At 35.7% G+C, this 20,303-nt stretch overlaps 3 protein-coding genes across 3 annotated transcripts; 2 read left to right on the forward strand and 1 right to left on the reverse strand.

Annotated features, from left to right (window-relative positions):
- Nucleotides 1-10,784: 10,784 nt before the first annotated feature.
- On the forward strand, nucleotides 10,785-11,656 carry LOC130741389 (uncharacterized). Its single transcript, XM_057594272.1, has one exon. The coding sequence runs from the start codon at nucleotides 11,170-11,172 to the stop codon at nucleotides 11,512-11,514; it is 345 nt and encodes a 114-aa protein (XP_057450255.1). The 5' UTR covers nucleotides 10,785-11,169; the 3' UTR covers nucleotides 11,515-11,656.
- A 1,427-nt stretch (nucleotides 11,657-13,083) lies between these two features.
- LOC130741388 (pentatricopeptide repeat-containing protein At4g14820) lies at nucleotides 13,084-15,470 on the reverse strand. The gene is made up of 2 exons (XM_057594271.1): nucleotides 14,873-15,470; nucleotides 13,084-14,773 (listed from the first exon to the last, which is right to left on the reverse strand). Exons 1-2 carry the CDS (start codon nucleotides 15,445-15,447, stop codon nucleotides 13,177-13,179), a joined length of 2,172 nt encoding a protein of 723 aa, XP_057450254.1. The 5' UTR covers nucleotides 15,448-15,470; the 3' UTR covers nucleotides 13,084-13,176.
- A 221-nt stretch (nucleotides 15,471-15,691) lies between these two features.
- Nucleotides 15,692-19,736, forward strand: LOC130741390 (uncharacterized). Its single transcript, XM_057594273.1, has 6 exons — nucleotides 15,692-15,846; nucleotides 16,051-16,156; nucleotides 16,684-16,728; nucleotides 16,816-16,924; nucleotides 18,595-18,916; nucleotides 19,317-19,736. Exons 1-6 carry the CDS (start codon nucleotides 15,799-15,801, stop codon nucleotides 19,515-19,517), a joined length of 831 nt encoding a protein of 276 aa, XP_057450256.1. The 5' UTR covers nucleotides 15,692-15,798; the 3' UTR covers nucleotides 19,518-19,736.
- The last annotated feature ends 567 nt before the right edge of the window (nucleotides 19,737-20,303 follow it).

Here is a 20,303-nt window from a genome sequence, read left to right on the forward strand (position 1 = left end):
AAGACCAAATAGTGACTGAACGGTTGAGATAGTAACAAATGATGAGATCCTCTGGTAGTAAAAAAAAAAAACGACAGTTGGACCAAAGAAAAAATGGAAAAAATGATAGCGACCATCTTCTTCTCAAGTTGAGAAAATGTACAAACCAAAAAGGCAGATATGATCATGTAGTCATTCTCTGTATACTATACTATTTATGTTGAGTTCAGATTTCATCTTCTTGACTTCTTCAATTCGATGGGTTAGCTCTCAAGCACTCTAATACCACCGTAAAATACACTCATACACTTTACTGTTTTCAAGGTAAAAGTCGGAAATACCCTCATCTTCCCTCATTATTTCCTTGTTTATCCCTTTATCAGAAAAACCCAAAATTTCACCATATAAATTCATAATGATTTGCGTAGTTTGGATTGACCTACTAATTTGTATCGGCTAAAATGTCAAGTGAGTTACATCAGTTAAATCAACATCAAATGTAATGTCGACTAGCGTGACTAATGTCAAATCATTTTTAGCGTGGTTTTTTTTGTCTTATTAACACTTTTCTTGTATTGATTGTACTTGGTTGGAGGGGTGGATCTTAATATTAAAATAATAACTAATAATTAATAAATAATAGGTTTAATTACATTTCTAGTCTCTAACCTTAGACCTTTGTATGATTTGGGTACCTTAGTTTAATTCACATATTTTTAATTTGTGTCATTTGGCAGTGGCGGATCCAAGACCCCCTGACCAGGGGGTTCAAATTTTTCACATGAAAACATCGGTAAAAATATAATTAAAAACAACTTTAATATGTTTATACATAAGAAATTATGCAAGTCATAGTTGTCATCTACGTGATTGCATATTATGAAATCGTTGAACAATTTACACTAGCAGTAGCGATCCTTTTCTCCCCTCAATCAAAGGAAAACTGAATAAAGTTAAATCTTTCATAAGACTTGCAGAAATATATAAAAACGACTTTCTCTTATCATTTTACTTACTAACGGAAATATTTCAGCCCAAATAAATAAAAACAGAGGAAAAAATACTTGTCATTTGAAATTTTATATCTGCAAATATTTATGTATATATGCACATGTATATGTATGTATGATTCATTACTATTTATGTATATATGCACATGCAAAATATCTTAGTTTAAATTGATCAACTGATGTGATAAATCTAAACTGAAAACACTAGAAAAAAATATTTTTCTCATCGAACTTCTTCTTTTCTAATATATATTGATATTGATATTGATATGATGAAAGCTTTGTAGATGGTGCTAGTTCTGAAGTGAATTAAGAAGTGCTATATTTATAAGTGATTCCATAAATGAGGTTGCCACGTTTATTAAAATCAAATCAATTTAAAATCTATATTCAATTTTTTTATTTATATCCAATATTTCCTCATTTACTTGATATATGTATATATATGTGCATGCGTGATTAATTCTGTAAATGAGGCTGTCATGTTTATTCAAATTGAATCAATTCAAAATGAATATATATATATTCACTCTTTTATTTATATTCAACATTTCCTCATTTATGAGTTCAAAAAAAAATTCCTCATTCATTTAAAATAAATATATAATCTGCATTCTACAATGTGTTAAGATGTTATCAAAAATTGTTTTTATTTTTATTTTAAACTAAGCAAACACGTGCTTTGTTTGGATAGGGTGAAAACAAGTGGAATGAAAAGTGAGAATGGATTTTGGTGGGAAATACAAGGCATCCTGTTGAAGAGGCATGAAAAGGGAGGATGAGAAAATCGTACATGGGCCCCACTACTGGTTTAGTTTTCAACTTTTCATGTCTTTGATGGCATGATTCTGGGGAGAAAATCAAAATTGTTGATCCGCACTGCCCCTTTCTCACACACTGCAACTGCATAGCATAATACATGGGCCCAGTTTAATTTGTTGCAACCTCTAAATTGCAATTTGCAAGTCTAGTTTAAGTATTGGGTAGATTTTTAGGTTTTTCTTTAATTCCTATTTTATTTACTGATGTGGCGTCTTAGTGGTGTTAATAGTAGAATCACGTCATTAATGAAGGCCAACTAAGCGAGACTTTCGTTAGAAATTAAATGTTAAATTGATGTCATGACCAATTGGCACAAATTAAAATTATGCGAATTAAAATCACTTATTTTTAAATTAAGGTACCCAAATCATACAAAGACCTAAGGTTAGAGACTAGAAATGTAATGAAACCTATTATTTATTCATTACTAGTTATTATTTTAATATTAAGATCCACACCTCCAACCAAGTACAAGCAATACAAGAAAAGTGTTAATAAGACAAAAAAAACCACGCTAAAAATGATTTGACATTAGTCACGCTAGTTGACGTTACATTTGATGTTGATTTAGCCGATGTAACTCACTTGACATGTTAGCCGATACAAACTAGTAGGTCAATCCAAACTACGCTAATCATTATGAATTTGTATGGTGGAATTTTGGGTTTTTTCTGATAAAGGGATAAACAAGGAAATAATGAGGGAAGATGAGGGTATTTCTGACTTTTACCTTGAAAACAGTAAAGTGTATGAGTGTATTTCACAGTTGTATTAGAGTGGTTGACACCTAACCCATCGAATTGAACCAGAACCAGCTTTTTTCCCCTTCTTTCTTCTTCAATTTCTCTCCATTCCATTCCATCGCTTCTTCTTCAATTTCTCTCCATTCCATTCCATCGCCATGGAAAAGAACATGATTTGGTACATAACGTTTGTCTTTCTCAACCTCAGCACTACCCTGACACTTCCCAACATTTCTTCTCTGGTTTTGTTTGACACTGAAACACTCGTGGTCGTGTCTATGTGTCTTTATGAGGCTATGGTATTGTCTGTATATGCTGGCCTCATCGTTTGTACATGCAGGTTGTTGACCCGACCTAGTGACTTGAGGAACTGGCTGAACACACCATGGGTTAAAATCCTCATGGAACTGGTTTTCTCCGTAACTTCGAACGCTTTGGTGAACGGTTTAAACATTCTCACCGATTTCCTCGACAAGAGCCTCCAAGACAACCCAGCGCAGAGATTTGTACTGAATGCATCTTTGTTTGTGCTTTTCAACAACATGGGTTGGTTGTTTTTTGGGTTGGCCTCCACAGTAGAACCGGATATGAACAATTTGTCCTCCGAGCACGTCGTGCCTTTTCCTTTTGAAGTTTTACATCCTTAATATTTCCCCTCTCACGCTGCACTTACCTCCTCCGAGCACGTCGTGCTCACTGCCTCTCTGCTTTGTCCACCTCTTTAGAACGGTAGCATATGTTGTAGAGCACAAACACCAACAACACATTGCACGTGCATCGCACGGTTTCAGTACGAGTAAAAAAATGAACAAAAATGAATAGGTTATGTAGTAGATCATGTGGTTTTCCATATCGATGGAACAGATTCAAGAGGTGGACAAAGCAGAGAGGCAGCGAGCACGACGTACACGAAGGAGGTGAGTGCGGCTACATCTTGTTTTCAAATCTTTGTTAACATGCTCACGCGTTTCTTCGCGCCATGTTTGGAAACAACCTCTTTCCATAGTTTATACATTTTTGTATCTACACATAGTAAGTAGTTGTTTGTCTTTCTACTTTGTTTCCTCATGTAAAATTAAAAAAAATATCAGGGGATTCTAAACATACAAGCAGTGTAGTGGTAGTCTTTTGTCACAAGTAAAGTGGGAGTTTGAAAAGTTGTGGTAGGGTTTTGACCAAAAAAAAGGAAGTAGTGGTTGGGTCAGAAAGAATTCAGAACTTGCTAGCTAGGGTCATCATCCATATATGTAGTCTTCAGAACTTGCTAGCTAGGGTCATCATCCATACTTTATTTGTTTAGTAGTCTTCCCTGCGGGTTTTGTTTTGCTATATATGCTTACTAGTTGATCATGGTGATGCAACACTCATGTGAAAAAATAAATTAAGAACCACATACAATTGACACCAACCTTATTAAAGATACTGCAAATCAAGAAATAAGATTCACAAATTCAGTTTTTGAAAATTGTAGCATTGGGACTATGCTCATATGTGAAGTTTGTATTATCGACCTCTTTTTATCTAATAATTTTTTTATTTTCAAAACAAAAAGTTTGGTCGAGGAAATTTGTCACGATTGTTAAGCCGCTCACCAAAGCATTGAAAGTGACCGAGAAAAACACTTCCATGAGACCTTTAACCCATGAATTGTTCAGCCAATTTCTTAAGTAACTTGGTCTAAACAACAATCTAGATGTCCAAACGATGAAGAGAGCATATGAGATCAAATGCATTGAAGACAAGAGTCGCATAGAAACACACACCCACGAGTGTTTCAATATGTCAAACGTAATAAGAGAAGAAACAATGGGAAGTGTCGGTGTAGTGTTGAGAACGAAAAAAGCATACGTTATGTAAACTAGTTCAATTCTGCAAAATCCTCAAGATCATGAGAGTCCAATTCACAAAGCAAATGCAATAAGTTGTTTCTCCACCTCCAAAGCCACGAAAGCCAAATGTGGAAAGGAATGAAGAGAAAATCTTTAACTTTTAAGTTTTACCGTGAGCTTTTTTTTTTTGACAAAAAGTTTTGCCTATTTTTTAGAAACAAAATGGGACCATTAACTGAGATCTCTGAAGACAAGCTTTCTTTTTCTATTTGTTTTATCACATACATAATTATTGTGAAGTGTGAGTTAAATTAGTGTGTGATGACCCGGGATTTAAGGCTATTTTCCTGGTTTATTTATATGTAGTTTAATATAGTTTTTAGGATATTTCGGTCATTTTAGGACACTTTAGGCTTAGTTCATGCATTTTAATGTTTTCATTTAGTTTTAGTATTTTTCTATATTTTTCATGTTATTTTTATAGATTTCATTAGGATTTAATCAAGTTATTTGAATTCGGTATCTTACTCTATCTTCTAGTTAATCTCTATTATTGGTTTTTAATTATTTTCCTTTATTATTATTGTTATTTTAGGAGAAGATGTGGAATCAATGAGCAAATCAAGGGAGAGAGCCAAGAATCTCGAAGTCTGGAGCAATCTGGATTTCTTTGCGCCAGTTTTGCACCAATTTCTTGTTGCGTTTCGCGCAGACGCGCCAAGGAAGTAGCTGCTGGAAAATTCTGCGCCAGTTTTGCGCGAGTTCCTTCACGAAGTTCGCGCATTTGCGCGAAATATCTGTCAAACTCTATTTAAGTGCGTTTTAAACCTAATTTAGACACTTTTTCACGTTAGAACTTGGAGAGCTGCGTTTTTGGGTTTTTGCTTAGAGCTTACTTGGTTCTTTGTCAAGATTTTGAGGTTTGGCTTGAATTTTGATTTGTTTCCATGACTATGTCAGGCTAAACTCTCCTTTGTGTTAGGGTGATTGATCTAGTTTTCTTTCAAGTTATGTTTTGAACCAAGTTTCAGTTATGATTATGGATTCTATTTTATGTCTTGAATTTCTCCTCTGTTTTAATTGAAACTTTCTATTGCAATAGTTTGTCATACTATTTTCTATGCAATTGGAAAATTGGTACAATTTAGGGATTTGGGGAGAAGTTGAGCAAGGGTCTGTGCACCTTAGGAATAAGGGTAACGAATTGCTTGTGTTTGCCTGAATTGAATTGAACTTCATCTCTAATTAATTAGGATTAGGTACTAAGGAATTAGCTATCACTAATTAATTGGAAGGGACACTTATGCAAGGAATTGATAAGTGGACAATTAGGTTTAGCACCTTGATAATCTATTGAATTCATAATTATAATTGTTTGGGAAGATACATAGGGAGAAGGTTAACGAAATCAGGATCTCTAGCGCGCTTTTAAATTGAATTCACTTCAACCGTGTTATTTGCTTTCTTTTATTTTATTGCAGTTAAGTTTCATACCAACAATCATTCATCTCTCTATTTTTATTTTTATTTTCACGTCCTTTCATTCTAAGTTTAGTTAATTTAGAGTATAAACTACGCAATCCTTGTGGTTCGATCTTTTTATTACTTCGAGCAATCTGTACACTTGCAGATTGGCTATCAGTGTGGTTGACAGCTAACACACTTTTTCAATCTCTGAATGGTTCATAAACCTCATTATATGACTCAGTTTTCTCTGCATTTCCTTTCGAATTGAACCAACTGCTTTCTTCTTCAACCCATTCCATCCTAGCTTTCTTCTTCTTCAATTCATTCCATCTCAGCTTTCTTCTTCTTCAATTCATTCCATCCCAGCTTTCTTATTCTTCAACCCATTCCATTCCAGCGATATGGAGAAGGGCATGATTTACTACATAACATTTTCCTTTTACATCCTCAGCACTACACTCACACTTACCACTGTGTCATCTCTTATCATGTTTAAGAGTGAAATAGTCGTGGGGGTGTGTGTTTATGCAATTGTGGCATTGACTACATATGCTATGTTCATCGTTTGGACATGCAGATTGTTGTCCAGACCAAGTGATTTCAGAAACTGGCTGAACAATCCATGGCTTAAAGGCCTCATGGAACTGTTTTTCTCAGTCACATCCAATACTTTGATGAGCGGTTTAACCATTGTGACTGATTTCCTCGACCAGAGCCTGCAAAACAACCCAATGCAGAGGAACATACTGAATGGATTTTTCTTTCTGCTTTTCAACGGCATGGTGTTGGTGGCGTTTGCAGTTGGCGTCTGCATCAGAACATGATATGAAAAGTTTGTTGTCGTATTCCTGCTGATTCAATCTTTCAACTATGTAACCAAGGTGATTGAGGGTTCCACCATGTATTGACGTGCCAATACTGTGTATATCGGTATTGGTAGCTCGTGCCTTCTCCACACCGTCCTCTACAAGATACGATGTGATTTCGTGACCCAATGGTTTGGGGGTGGGTGCGTCGATTTGGAAGATATGGTCAGAGAGGAGAATCTTGTTGATGCGATTTTCAGGGTGGAGAGCCCGGATGCCAGATGGTGATGTCTTCCCAGGTCCTTTCTAGCTATTTTAAGTTTAGCTTAATGGTGGTTTGAAGAGTATAGTTAACGAAATGAAATTGAACAAAAGATTAAGAAAAATAAATAAACTATATTGATTGAAAGAAAACACAAAAAGGGAAGGAGATATAGTTTACTAGTAACAATTCATAATCATTGTTGTAATAGTATAAGTAAGACATTTTTCTGAGTGTTTATTACTAAGATTTTTAATGTTTTTTTAAATCACAACGCTTGACAGTGTAATTAAACTCAACTTCGTTGAGACATTAGGTTAATGATTAATGGTTTAACTGGTGAGTCATTTTCAACCTGTTGAACCGTAGTGTGTTATATAATAAATAGTACATATTGAGTTGTAGTGGTCGGTGTTTGTTCTAGATTTTGGCAAGTCATGTGTTCGAATCTAACGAATTGTACAATTTCTTTGTTTTTTCTTTGGACAAATTCTTTGTGTTTTTTAACCTTTAAAAGCAATGGGTGGTTTTCCAAGCTCTAGTCGAGGAAATTTTTCACGATTGTTACCGCTCACCAAAGCATTGGAAGAGACCGAGAAAAACACTTCCATGAGACCTTTAACCGATGAATCGTTCAACCAATTTCTTAAGTAACTTGGTCTAGACAACAATCTAGATGTCAAGACGATGAAGAGAGCATATGAGAGCAAATGCATAGAAGACTAGAGTCGCATAGAAACACACACCCACGCGTGTTTCAATATGTCAAACATAATAAGAGAAGAAACAGTGGGAAGTGTCGGTGTAGTGTTGAGAACGAAAAAGGCATACCTCATGTAGTATATCATGTGGTTCTCCATATCGACAGGATGGATGGATTGAAGAATGAAAACTGGTTCAATTTTGCAAAGTCCTCAAGATCAGGAGAGTCCAATTCACAAAGTAAATGTAACGAGTTGTTCTACACCTCCAAAGCCACCAAAGCCAAATGTGGAAAGGAATGAAGAGAAAATCTTTATTTGAGCTAATACGGTTTCTCAACCATTCAGAGACCTTCCTTACCATTGAAAAAGTGTGGTGTAACAGAGAATAAAATTAGCAGTAGAAGAGTAGGAATATATTGTACTATTTATTTGTATAAACTCTGCAATTCAATTCTCATTTAGAGTATTTGAGAAGAAAATGTACAATATGGAGTATGATATAAGAACAGATATTGGTGAACATCTGTAAGAGGAAGAAGCTAGCCTCTCAGAAAATGGTGAACACCTGAAAGAGGAAGAAGCTAGCTCCCCAGAAAATGGTGAATATCTCTGCAAGAGGAAGAAGCTCTGGAAAATGGTGAACATCTGCAAGAGGATGAAGCTAGCTCCCCATTATCTGATTGAGTGATCTCCATCAAGGGAATACTAGACAAGGCATGTCAAGATGACGGAGCAAGTTAAGTCCCCCAGTACCTTAGATAAAGGTTTTCTCTCCATTCCTTTCCACATTTGGCTTTGGCTTTGGAGGTGGAGAAATAACTTGTTGCATTTGCTTCGTGAATTGGACTCTCCTGATCTTGAGGTTGCTACAGAATTGAACCATTTTCTTCTTCAATCCATCCCATCGATATGGAAAACCGCATGATCTACTACATAACCTATGCCTTTTTGTCCTTATTTTTTGTTTTACTCATATCGAAACCGTGCGATGCACATGTAATGTGTTGTTTTACTCGTATTGAAACTGTGCGATGCACGTGCAATGTGTTGTTTTACTCAGTCATTTTAAATATCATATGTATGTGTTGTTTTTACTCACTCGTTTTAAATATCATTGATTTACATATGATGAAGTAAAATAATTCTAATGGGTAATCTAAACAACTTATTTACACAAACGTCAAATAAGGATTCACTACATAATTATTAAACTCTAATATTACGTGTTACCCTATAATAACTAAAGTTGTAGGAGTTGGGGGACATATGAATTGGATATGAGAGGTCTAGGAATCAATTCGTGGCGGGTGCAATTTATCTTTTCGATGTAAAAAAAAAAAACTCTAATATTACGTATGATATAATTTTGTCTATTTATACATACATAACCGAAGGGACAACTATGTTTTCCAAATGGGTGAAAAATAATCATACATAACCACTTTCGTTACTATGTTGTTTTGCAATACTTGTATAGTTAATTTTTTTTAAAATATATGGTGATGCTCAATAGTGGAAAATCTGCAAGATCAGAATTATTCCTAGATTAAAACTAGATTAAAACTAATCTTTATACAACATTAAGCCACATTGACCATGTTTATAAGACCAAGTATCAAATTGGGATAATAACATCGCAAGAACATGATTAAAAGAAGACTGCAAAAACATGATTAATTTCTCATTAGACACACTCTCCAGTCCAAACAAAGCACGATAGCTCATGTAAGAAAGTGATTGTGAGGGTTTTGGATCCGAAAGTAAATGAATGTGGGATTTAGTCAATGAAGCCTGTAGGTTTTTCTTGGTTGTGATTTTGACTTTCATACCTAACCAATGCACAATGCTCATCAAAAATCAACCATCATATGACCATTATTTTTTTTTGTTACATGGAGGGCTATGCCCAACCATTATAAGATCAGGGAAAAGTAAAAGTTCGGTTGAAACCTAATTAGCGTAGACAAATAGAGAGAAATGAAAACAATAATAAATGTGACCACTAACCAATGATATGAAAGAATTAGAAATATAGAAAGTAAAATAGGGTGCATGCGATTTGTCGTATTATTTGAGTGTTTAAATGATAGAGCTGAAAAATAATTATTCATCTAGTTAAACTAACTAAACACACAAGATTAGTTTTGCTACTACATCTCCAACTCTATACTTCTGCAACAATAAGTAGGTGCTTCTATCTCAGTTTAATAAAATAGATTTCTCACTAGGAAAAAAGTAGAATACTTAAAATGTATGGAGTTATGAAAATTAGTCTGTGTAATATTTTAATAGAACTACTGAAAGTTACAGGAAAACAACAACACAAATTTAGTGAAGCATGGGATCACTTCACTCATACTATTAGGGGACCCCAATCAATTGCCCCAATTATGTTTTCTGTTATAGGACATTTGCCTAGTTCCATTTATGGGGTTAGGGGATTGATTGTTCGTTTTGTTAGTAATAACTAATAAGAGAAAGGAGTGGGCAGTAGCAGGTACAAGATAGATAGATATGCATTTTCTTTTTTCGATTTTAAATTTAGCATACATAGCTAAGATTTTTTATGTCATACATCGGGGTACAATGTGAAGATCGAAATCAAAAGTTATTCTTACACCATAGTTCGTGTTGCCAAGTGAGTTACTCTCCGATGGGTAGATGAATATTCAATCTAATTAGATATTGATATGATATGTTCACATCCCACATCCCTTATAATTCATTTTGGTTCTGTTTTTTTCTTATCTCTTTGTACTGATTCTATCAAATCAAATATCATATAACTTATTTTTCTATCTATGCTCCTATATCTCTTTAAATGTGTAGAGGTGGAAAGTGTGAATAAAGATTAATTAAAAAAAACTCACATACATCTTTATTTTTTTTCTTATTCTATCACGATTCATTACTTATCTATTTTCTTAAAATTTCTCACTTAATGTGTTTATTTTTTGTGTAGGATAGGTATCTCCTACGGAGACAATCCTGTTTGAGTTGGAAATATCTGCATCGTAGTGAAGTTTTTTATCCATAAAACTCAAATCTGATACCTTACTTAAGGAGAATCAAACATGTACCTTTTGAATCACCTTAATGTGCGTATTTACTATTTAATATCTACATCATGCGGATATACAAAATCATTTTCAAGAATTAAATGTCAACAAGGTTAAGGGAAGGCCCCTCCGACCACACTAGTCATATTTTCCACAGCTCTCATACCATATCCCTTAGAACATGGAGGAAATTATGGCATGTTCCCTACATAAACTTGCATGATTGCATTCTCTCTCCCATCCCAAACACCATAAAAACTCCCGTTGAACAAAACACACACTTACTAGTTCTTGAAGCAACAACACCATCAATCCCAAGTGAGAAAACTTGCCACAATAAAGTAAATTAATAAAACCTGTTCTGTCATCACTCATCGTTGCGGTCGAATCCAACCAACAGAGACCACACGTGGGGTTCTATAAATATTCTCATCGTCCTTCTATAAAACTGTCTAAGGGTGATAAGAAACAGAGTCAAAAGACAGAGTATGGAAATTGAATCAGCCAAGTGTGAGTGCTGTGGCTTGAAAGAGGATTGCACCCATGATTATATCAACGACGTGAAGTCCAAATTTGATGGCAAATGGTTATGTGGGTTGTGTTCAGAAGCGGTGAGGGATGAAGTTAGCAGAGGGAAAATGCCATACGCCATGGAAGAAGCTGTGAAAGCTCACATGTCGTTCTGTGGTAAGATTAAATCGAATCCTGCGGTTAAGGTCGCTGATGGCATGAGGCAGATGCTGAGAAGAAGGTCAACTTCATCAGAGAAACACGGTACGAGGTCAACTACCACTTCTCAAGTGGGTGATGATTCAACCACTTTTCAATTGTAATGGTGAGATAGAGGAAAACAAAGAAGGTTGGAAGCAAAGAAAACAGAGGAGGTTGAAAGGTGGGAACAGGGCACTCCATCACTCTGTTTTGGTATGGTCGGATGGGATAAATTTCATGGTTAGTTTGATGTGGCAATGCTTGATTCTCTTTGTCTTTGTACAGGAACTTTCTTTCTTCTCATTTTTCTTTGCTTTCTCCCTAGCTTGTTTTCCTTCCTTAGCATGGCAACTGAGAACTAGTTTTCATGAAAACAAAGTAAATCATAACTTCATGCCTATGCATAAAAAAAATTACTATGGTCTCTAGAGATATGACTAAAATTATTTTTGATAGAACCTAAATTAGCATTTGGAAAGAGTTAGGTTTGATATGAATTTTAAGATGATACAAGAGTTTATCTTAGATCAATTAATTGAACCTAACTCACTATTGTTTGAGGAAAAACTAATATGAACTTTGTAGTCAACATTGTTATAACTACAATCCTCAGTATCATTCCAACTATGAATAATGTCTGAACTCAATGATTCAAGGGAAAGCTAATTGATTATGGAACAAGTAAATACCATTTTCAAATTGTCTCACCAATTTTAGTTGAATTTTCACGTTCCAAATGTCGTTTTATATTTCCTACAAGTAGAGTCAGGGCATATAAATACTTTTAATTTTAGAGTAGAGTTAGATCTAACTTGAACTTTAATAACTATCGCCCTCCTAAAACTAAAAGTAGTCCACACACACCACACACAACTTAGCATATTAAATGACTATTCCATTTATTCAAAAGGTGTTTTTGACGTTTTGGGTTATTTTCTACTGCGCTATCCATCTTTGCATTCCTTCAACGAAAGGGCATCATCTAAAACATTACCCTCGAAATAATTCTCAGGAAACAAGATTTTGCATCCATTTCTCTTTTCAAAACATCTAGATGAAGCTAGCGTGCTTTGCAAGTTAAGTGGCATTTGACGGATTTCAATTGTTAGGTAATCCACAAATAACAAATGATAGCAACACTCTCAAGTATCTTATGTTGCTACCACCACTGACTTTGGATCATTATCTTATTAACAGGGACAACATAAGATAAGATTTCACTCAATAGTAACAATAATTTAAAAAAAATATAAAAAATGTACAAATGTATTACTAAGGCTTCTCAACCACAAACTTAGCTGAGCATTTAACTAATTTATTAGTCTATGCCATTACCCTCGACTTTCAACACAAACAACTGTGAACTTTTATTAGTGCACTATAATGGAGAATGACTTCATCTCAACTTGCCTTCAACAATGATAGTTTGCAATCTTTCATATTTCATATTGCTACGTTATGTGGGTGATGATAGTTTTCGTGAGGTTGATAATGATATACAGTTATGCACAATCTTCAAGGATCCATTATACAAAGTAACATCAAGTTGAGAAGACACTAATGAGATTCGTTGCGGCTGAAGATGGCTTCAGGATTGTGATCATTAAAGTACTTAATTAGAATCATCATTTGTTTGAATTATTACCAAATCATGATTATAAATTATAATGAAACACGAGTGACACTGCTAGTACTAAAAACTTTTCTGATATGCACATCTCTATTGGAGGGCAAGCCAAAAAATAAGGATGTAACAGGCACTTCAATTTACTAGTAGAAATAAATCACCAATAATCTCTACAAGAACAAGTACCACTATTGAAATGGTGAAACCTAGTCCTATCTCTCACAACAATCTCTATCTGATACACCTTTGAGACCAACTTCATAAAGGAATGACAATCCTCACATATTCTAAGATTTTTAACAATGCGAATGCATGATTCTTTCCTCCGCTTACTGATTAGCCCATAGCAGAGTGCTAACTTTTCGCTATGCCAGAGAACTAGTTCTTTTTTATCTTCCTCTTCTAAATCAATCAAAATGCCAGAGGTACTTGGTGTGTAGCTGACCAACTTCAATTCACTGACTACCTCCTCTAACTTCTTATAGATTTCACGCGATTGTTTATGATATCTATCGGCCATCATAAAGACATGCACCTCATTGTTGATTTCAACCCTACTAGATGCCTTCTCCTTTGAGATACCTTTATTTGCCATTGATTGCCTGATGAGTCCAACATCATTCCACCTTCTTTCTTTGGCATAAATGTTTGACAATACCACAAGGGCTCCATCATGATCAGGCTCTAACTCAAGAATTTGTTTGGCAGCAAATTCCCCTAACTCAACCTCGCCATGGACTTGACAAGCTGACATAAGGGATCCCCAGATGATAACATTTGGCGCAAAAGGCATTGACTCAATGAGCTCCATAGCTTTTCTCAAGAGATTGGCTCTACAATACAGGTCAACCATGCAACCATAGTGCTCATGTCTAGGAGCGATGCCATGCTCATTAATCATGGATGAAAATAATTTCTGCCCCTCCTCAACTAAACCAGCATGGCTGCACGCATAAAGGACACCAATAAATGTAACCCCATTAGGCTCAATATCTTCTTCTTTCATCCTATGGAAAAGGTTCATGGCACTATTGGCATACCCATGCATGGCAAAAGCATTGATCATACTGGACCAAGATATCACATTTTTTCTTGGCATATTCTCAAATACCTCTTTTGCTCTGATCAAGTTCCCACATTTGGCGTACATATCAATCAGGGCATTGTTGACAGATAGAGACCTTCCAAACCCATTTTTATCTGCATAAGTATGAATCCATCTCGCCTGAGCAAGTGCGCCCACATTAGCACAAGCAGAAATTGCACTCAACATGGTGATCTGATCTGGCACTATGTTCCGCAGTTGCATTTCATTGAACAATTTAAGAGCCTCCTGAGGCTGGTCACTTTCAGCATAACCAGATATCATTGCACTCCAACACACCAAGTCCTTTTCAACAATCTGGTCAAATATGAAGCGAGCATCTTTAACCATTCCATGTTTAGCATAACCTGAAAGCATTGCAGTTGAAACAACCAAATGCTTTGACGAGAGTTTATCATAGAGCTCCCGAGCCAAATCCATTGCACCACAATTCACATACATGTTCACAAGAGCAGACTGTAAATGAGCACTAAGAGCAAGACCATTATCCATAATGAACTCATGAATTGCTTTGCCATAGCTTAAGTTTCCGGAATGACCACATGCAGAAAGCACGGTACAAAGGATAACACCATCTGGCTTCGTATCAGAGGTCTTCATTTCTTCATACAGCTTCAAAACTTGATCATAGTTACCACTCTGGCAGTACCTGATTCAAAATGCCAAAAAGTAAAAATCTTACTCAGCAAAGTAGCATCATTTTCGTAATTAAAGGCAATAAATAATCACATGCTTATAACATACATACCCATCAATCATAATGTTCCAGGTAACGGCATCCCGATGAGACATTTTGTCAAACACCAACCGTGCATCCATAATGCGGCGACAAGCAGAGTACATGGCAATCAACCCCGTCTGAATAAATGGGTCTGAATGGAATCCAAGCTTGGAAGCAAGGCCATGAATCTCCAAGCCGAGATACAATGCAGAAGCTTTTGACACGGCCTTCAATAGTGGGGGGAAGCTGAAGGGGTCGAGAGGGGAGCCAACTCTCCTGAGCTTCTGATAGAGGAAGAGGGTGTTTTGCGGTGTGGGGCTGCGAGAAAGAAGACGGAGGAGTTGGTTGCAGAAATGGGTGTCTGGGTTTGGGATTTGGGAGAAAACGGAGAGGGCGTAGTGGAGTCCAGAAGAGGAGGAGGAGAGGGAGCAAGAGGAGATGACGAGTTTGGAGAGGAGAGAGTTTGAAGGGTTTGAGCGGAGGATTTGAGCGTGGATTTGCTTGAGTTGGGAGAGTGTTAATGTTGTGGACGCTGTCAACAGATGATTGAGCTGAGGAAGAGGAAGAGGGGTGTGGGTCATGGTGACCATGGCCATCTCCATGCGAACTTTGAACTGGACCACCCGAGCGATTATCACATATTTGTAGCAAAATGCGTGTTTGCGACGGAAGGTAAATCCGTCACTAAATTATTATTAAAATTGCTATTAAATTATGTAAATAATAAATTATTATTATTTTTTTTGTTGACAGTCATATGTAAATAATAATTTGATACTTACATTATAAAATTAATAATAATAATATTTTGACTGACGAGACGAGACGAGACGAGACGAGACGATACGATACGATATATTCACTCTCTCAGTCTCTGTCTCTGGTGTGCATATCATATACATATTTATATTTCATACGTAGTAGCAAAGCAGGCAGAGAGGGAGAAGAAAGCAATGGGCGACGCGTTGTTCGATCTTGAACAAGTTCTGATTACCAAAAGGGTACGCGGTACCTTCCTCCCATTTCTCTATGAAATGAAATTAGGGTCCAAGATTACCCCTGATAGTTTTAATTCGCAATTTCTATGATTGTTGCCAATTTGGAGACAAATGCATTCATATTTATATTGTGTGATTTCAGTTCATTGAAACACTGGACATGATGTTGATGCTATCTGCTTTATCCCTAATTTTTTCTTCTTCTAGGGTAAGTTGTCAATTGAAGAGGCGCGTGTTATCCCGTCATGCAAATCTAATGCTGTCAGGGATCTCACTGTTGGTGCCCTTGCTGGGGGTACTGCCGTATGGGCAGGTTTGTGGCTGCACTTTCTTTAACAATTCTTAATTCTGATGCATGGCAATAACATTGAATGTAAATAAGCATCATGTTGAGTTCTTGACAGTAGAGTCAACTTTTGGTAGTCATATTAAACAAGGTTAGGTTGTATGTGGATCTTGTCAGGCTAACACAGATATATGTAATCTTGTATGTTTGTATAAAATAACAGGCATTTTGTGATTGGGATTTGGAATATAACCTCATGATTTCAATGAACCGTAACTTCTCGTGTAACAACTTGGGTTACAGAAGGATGATATACTGGTAGTGATAGTGAAGTTAACTAATGTGAATAAAGGCTTTCTTTCTTTCTTTCTATTATTGTCCTGACAGTGCTATTATTTTACTCCTGATTCTAGAGCTCTATGAGCAGTAAGATTTATATAATATTTTATTTATTCTACCATTGTTATAGCAGATTATCATTATTGCCGACTCCTAGGTAGTTGATTCTTGTGACTTTTTTCTTTTAATCTGATAATCATATTCCTTTTTGGCAGCAACTTGGAAACTCAGTAAACCATTTCGAATCAACCTTTCAGCAGGTAGGAGAAACCATCCTGTCTTTCTTATCTTCACATCTACTAAGGCCTTCTTCCCATCCTCATGTTTCTTGTCTTATCCTTTTGAAGGAGCTGGTGTTTTCTTTGGGCTTTGGATGTTGGAAAGATCCCTGTATTCTTGCGTAGATCATATTCTTACACTGGATGGCACTATATTACAGAAGGAGTTAGCAAATATGTTGGTCTCTTCTCATCCTAGTATCTCACACTTGATGAATTTTTTGTTTTGTACAATAAGTTCCAGTAGCTATCATATGATCTGATATTTTTGAGGAGGCATTAAAATAAACGCTCGATCATAAGTTAAGCACAGAAAAATTAGCTTGGCTTTGGTTTACTGTGCTGTGTACAAACAAAATTAGGGTGTGTTTGGAAGAGCTTATTTGAGATTTTCTTTTAGTTATAGCACAAATACATAAGCACCTACATGGGTAAACGTATGAAAATAGTTATGACCTACCTATAATCTTTTTTATTTGAGCATCGCTTATGACTATGTGCTTATATCTGCATATAAGCGCTTATGTGATATGCGTTTGCTTCTCAAAAAAAATGTGATGTGTTTATTGACATAAGCACATAATGAAGTTGTTTATCCAAACACACCATTAGAAATGAGCTTATTGAGTGTCACTGACTACCTAATGCAAGTAAGATGAAAGAAAGTTTAGGATGCACTTTATATGACAGAAGTGATAATTCAAGGTTATTATAAGGCAAGTGTTATTTTTCTTAGTAGAGGAGAATTTACAGTCAATTGTAAATTGGTATGGGATTTAGCTGATGTATTATAGTGTTCTAGTTTTTTATGGCAAGTTTTTTCTGCACTTGAAGTTCTCCACTTTTCTTGAACATTCTAGTTGTTTCATACCAATGCCATTCCTTTCTTCTTTTTGTGCCTTTCCCTTCTGGTATTTGGTTATTGTCATTTTAGCTGTTGCCTCAGTGACATCCCGATTCAAGGATATATTTGAGATTTGAAATGTGAATTGTTTTCACTGTCATATCTAATATTATAATGAATGATAAAAGCAGTAGTGCATACTGTAAAGTGACAGGACAAAGTGTAATTTCTGTTAATTATAACTTATAACCCTATACAAAGAGTCAAAGACAGGAGAAGGAGTGGCTACGAGAGCAAACACCAGGACCCTCCAACACTTTTAACTTGATTGGTATATTCACACAAATAAGACTTAATTTTTACAGTTAATATACAAGATGGGACCTGCTTTAACAAGTTTGTTGCAACTAGTATTGATTATGTTATGATAAAAACTATCTAGAAGAAGAGGAGAAATGAAGTAGAACTTTATTGAAATAAGAGAAACTCTCTGAAAGAGATGGCATTCAGGAGCCAAGGAATGGTTACACCCTGGATTTCGAGAGTCCAGGCCTCTCCCACAACTACCTACTGATTTCCTACCTTTCCTCTATCTCTTATTCTCTTTTATAGATCTAGTAGTTGTCAACTAACCACTAACTGCTATGATAGGTCTATTACAACAGCCCTAACAGAATTGCATTCTGTTACAAACTAACAACTACCTCAACTGGAGAGTGCAGTGTGATTATCCCCTGCTCCTCTCTTACATTGGCTTCGATAAACCTTAGTAATAAGGGGTTGATCCCCATCAGGTTACTTAGCAATTCGAATTGTCCTTGACCCCTAGAAATTGTGTAGCTTCAGGTTGCTTTCTTCTGGAAAAGGAAAAAAAGGGTGATGAAAGAAGAGAAAATAATTTCAATTCCTGTAGTCTCTTCTATTTGCGTTTATCTTCTTACATATATGATTTGTTTCATTATTACAAAAGCTTACTCTTTAGTGTGATTGTTGTTTAATGACAGAATGGTGACGAAGTACCACGATAAGCCTTCAGTAATGCAGCTTATATCTAAGCATTTCTATTCAGAGAGGCTTTTTGATGATTCAACCTCTAATACTCCTAAATTTAGATGGAGATACCGGAACTTCTATAGCGACAATGTAGTGCATGGTCAAACGACACATGATCCTGACTCTTATGATAAATCCCAAGGTGACTCTCACAATGATTCCTATGAAAAATCCCAAGGAGACTCTCTCAATGATTCCTCTGGTAAATCCAAAAGCAAGTCTGAAAATGTCACTGGCAGCAAAAAATCAAATCTTGAGACTAAGCAAATTTTTGTAAGTATTCTTTGACTTGTTCTTGAATTAAATGTAACAATCACACGAGTACAAGGTAGAATTTACTAAGATATTTATTTGTAAGTATTTTTACTAAGATATTTATTTTCAGCGAAATTTTTCCTACAATTGGTTAATGAATTATAAATTCATTTGGTTTCGTATTTATTGAATTTAGTGAATAAAATGTTAGAATGTAAATCTGGGACAAGCTGACTCCTTTTCACGTAGTAATGTGAGCGATGGACATATCTTTGATAAGTGTTTTCAGTAAATGGTGATTTCTTAAACTTTTGTTAAACTGTAACCAATTGCTGTGCCTGTGCCAAATTAATTACCTTAAAATGAAAAGCTTCACCATATGCTTCTTTAACATTTTTTCCCACTCATTTCTTTGCAGACAAAACCTGGCACTGATATAATGTCTGAGGTAGACCCTCTTGACTGTCTTTTTGGCTATGGTGGTGCACCAGTGGAGGAGATCCGTGGTCCTAATACCTCGAATAAACAATCAGGAACACATAATCGAGGCCATAGAAGATTACACCGTAGGCGTCGGATGCGTAATCACAATGACCTCTCAAACTCAGAGCAACTGTGATATGGTTTCGATTTGGTCCTTCTCTTCAAACAGGGTTGCACAAAGGAGGAGTGATCTGACCCATGATGATTGATGAAGTGATTTGGGCTAAACATTTGCTTGCTGATCGCATGCCATTTGTATTTCGTTTTTTACATTAGTTTCAAATGCACAATAAAATCACAATGAACAAAGAACTTATAAGTTTAATCTCAAATCATGTGTGAATTTTTTGTTTCAGTGAAACTGTTTAAGTAATTTTCTGTTAAAACTTAAAACTATAAAATCATGTTTAGTTGTACTTTCACAGCTATAACTACAATTTTGGACCAAGATGGTGTGTTGGTCTAGCAGTAAGCAAGGTAGACCCTGTAATAGTTAGAACACAAGTTAAATCCCTATGAAAGTCATTTGTTGGGAGGAACAACTCCGATTGACCGAACCGCTGTAGACATTTGTCAAAGACAAAAAATTTAGGGCTTGTTTGATTGTGTTTTCAATTTTCTTGTTTTCAAAATTGTTTTGTAAAATGATTTTTAAGAACTGTTTTTTTAGAACAATATATAAAAAATGTTATGTTATGTAGTCTATTTGTAGTCCCACATCGCTTATGTAGTCTATTTGTAAGTCCCACATCGCTTAGAATAAGGAGGAGGTTGACTTACTCCTACTATATATAAGCACCTCATTGTAAGCATTATACACACCAAAGAAATATTACTACCTAGTGTAGCCGTGGACGTAGGTACACACATTGTGTTCCGAACCACGTTAAAAACTCCTGTGTTATATTTCTTTCTCTCTTCT

The sequence above is a fragment of the Lotus japonicus genome, chromosome 2 (assembly GCF_012489685.1).
Source record: "Lotus japonicus ecotype B-129 chromosome 2, LjGifu_v1.2".
NCBI lineage: Eukaryota > Viridiplantae > Streptophyta > Magnoliopsida > Fabales > Fabaceae > Lotus > Lotus japonicus.

What these genes read in the sequence shown, in the direction of transcription:
- LOC130741389 (XM_057594272.1), top strand. Translation starts at nt 11,170, where the DNA reads ATGGAAATTGAATCAGCCAAGTGTGAGTGCTGTGGCTTGAAAGAGGAT.
- LOC130741388 (XM_057594271.1), bottom strand. Translation starts at nt 15,447, where the DNA reads ATGGAGATGGCCATGGTCACCATGACCCACACCCCTCTTCCTCTTCCT. An exon ending in TGGAACATTATGATTGATGG is followed by an intron (nt 14,774 to 14,872) that starts GTATGTATGTTA and finishes ATTTTGAATCAG; the next exon opens with GTACTGCCAGAGTGGTAACT.
- LOC130741390 (XM_057594273.1), top strand. Translation starts at nt 15,799, where the DNA reads ATGGGCGACGCGTTGTTCGATCTTGAACAAGTTCTGATTACCAAAAGG. An exon ending in AAGTTCTGATTACCAAAAGG is followed by an intron (nt 15,847 to 16,050) that starts GTACGCGGTACC and finishes TTCTTCTTCTAG; the next exon opens with GGTAAGTTGTCAATTGAAGA. An exon ending in GGGTACTGCCGTATGGGCAG is followed by an intron (nt 16,157 to 16,683) that starts GTTTGTGGCTGC and finishes CCTTTTTGGCAG; the next exon opens with CAACTTGGAAACTCAGTAAA.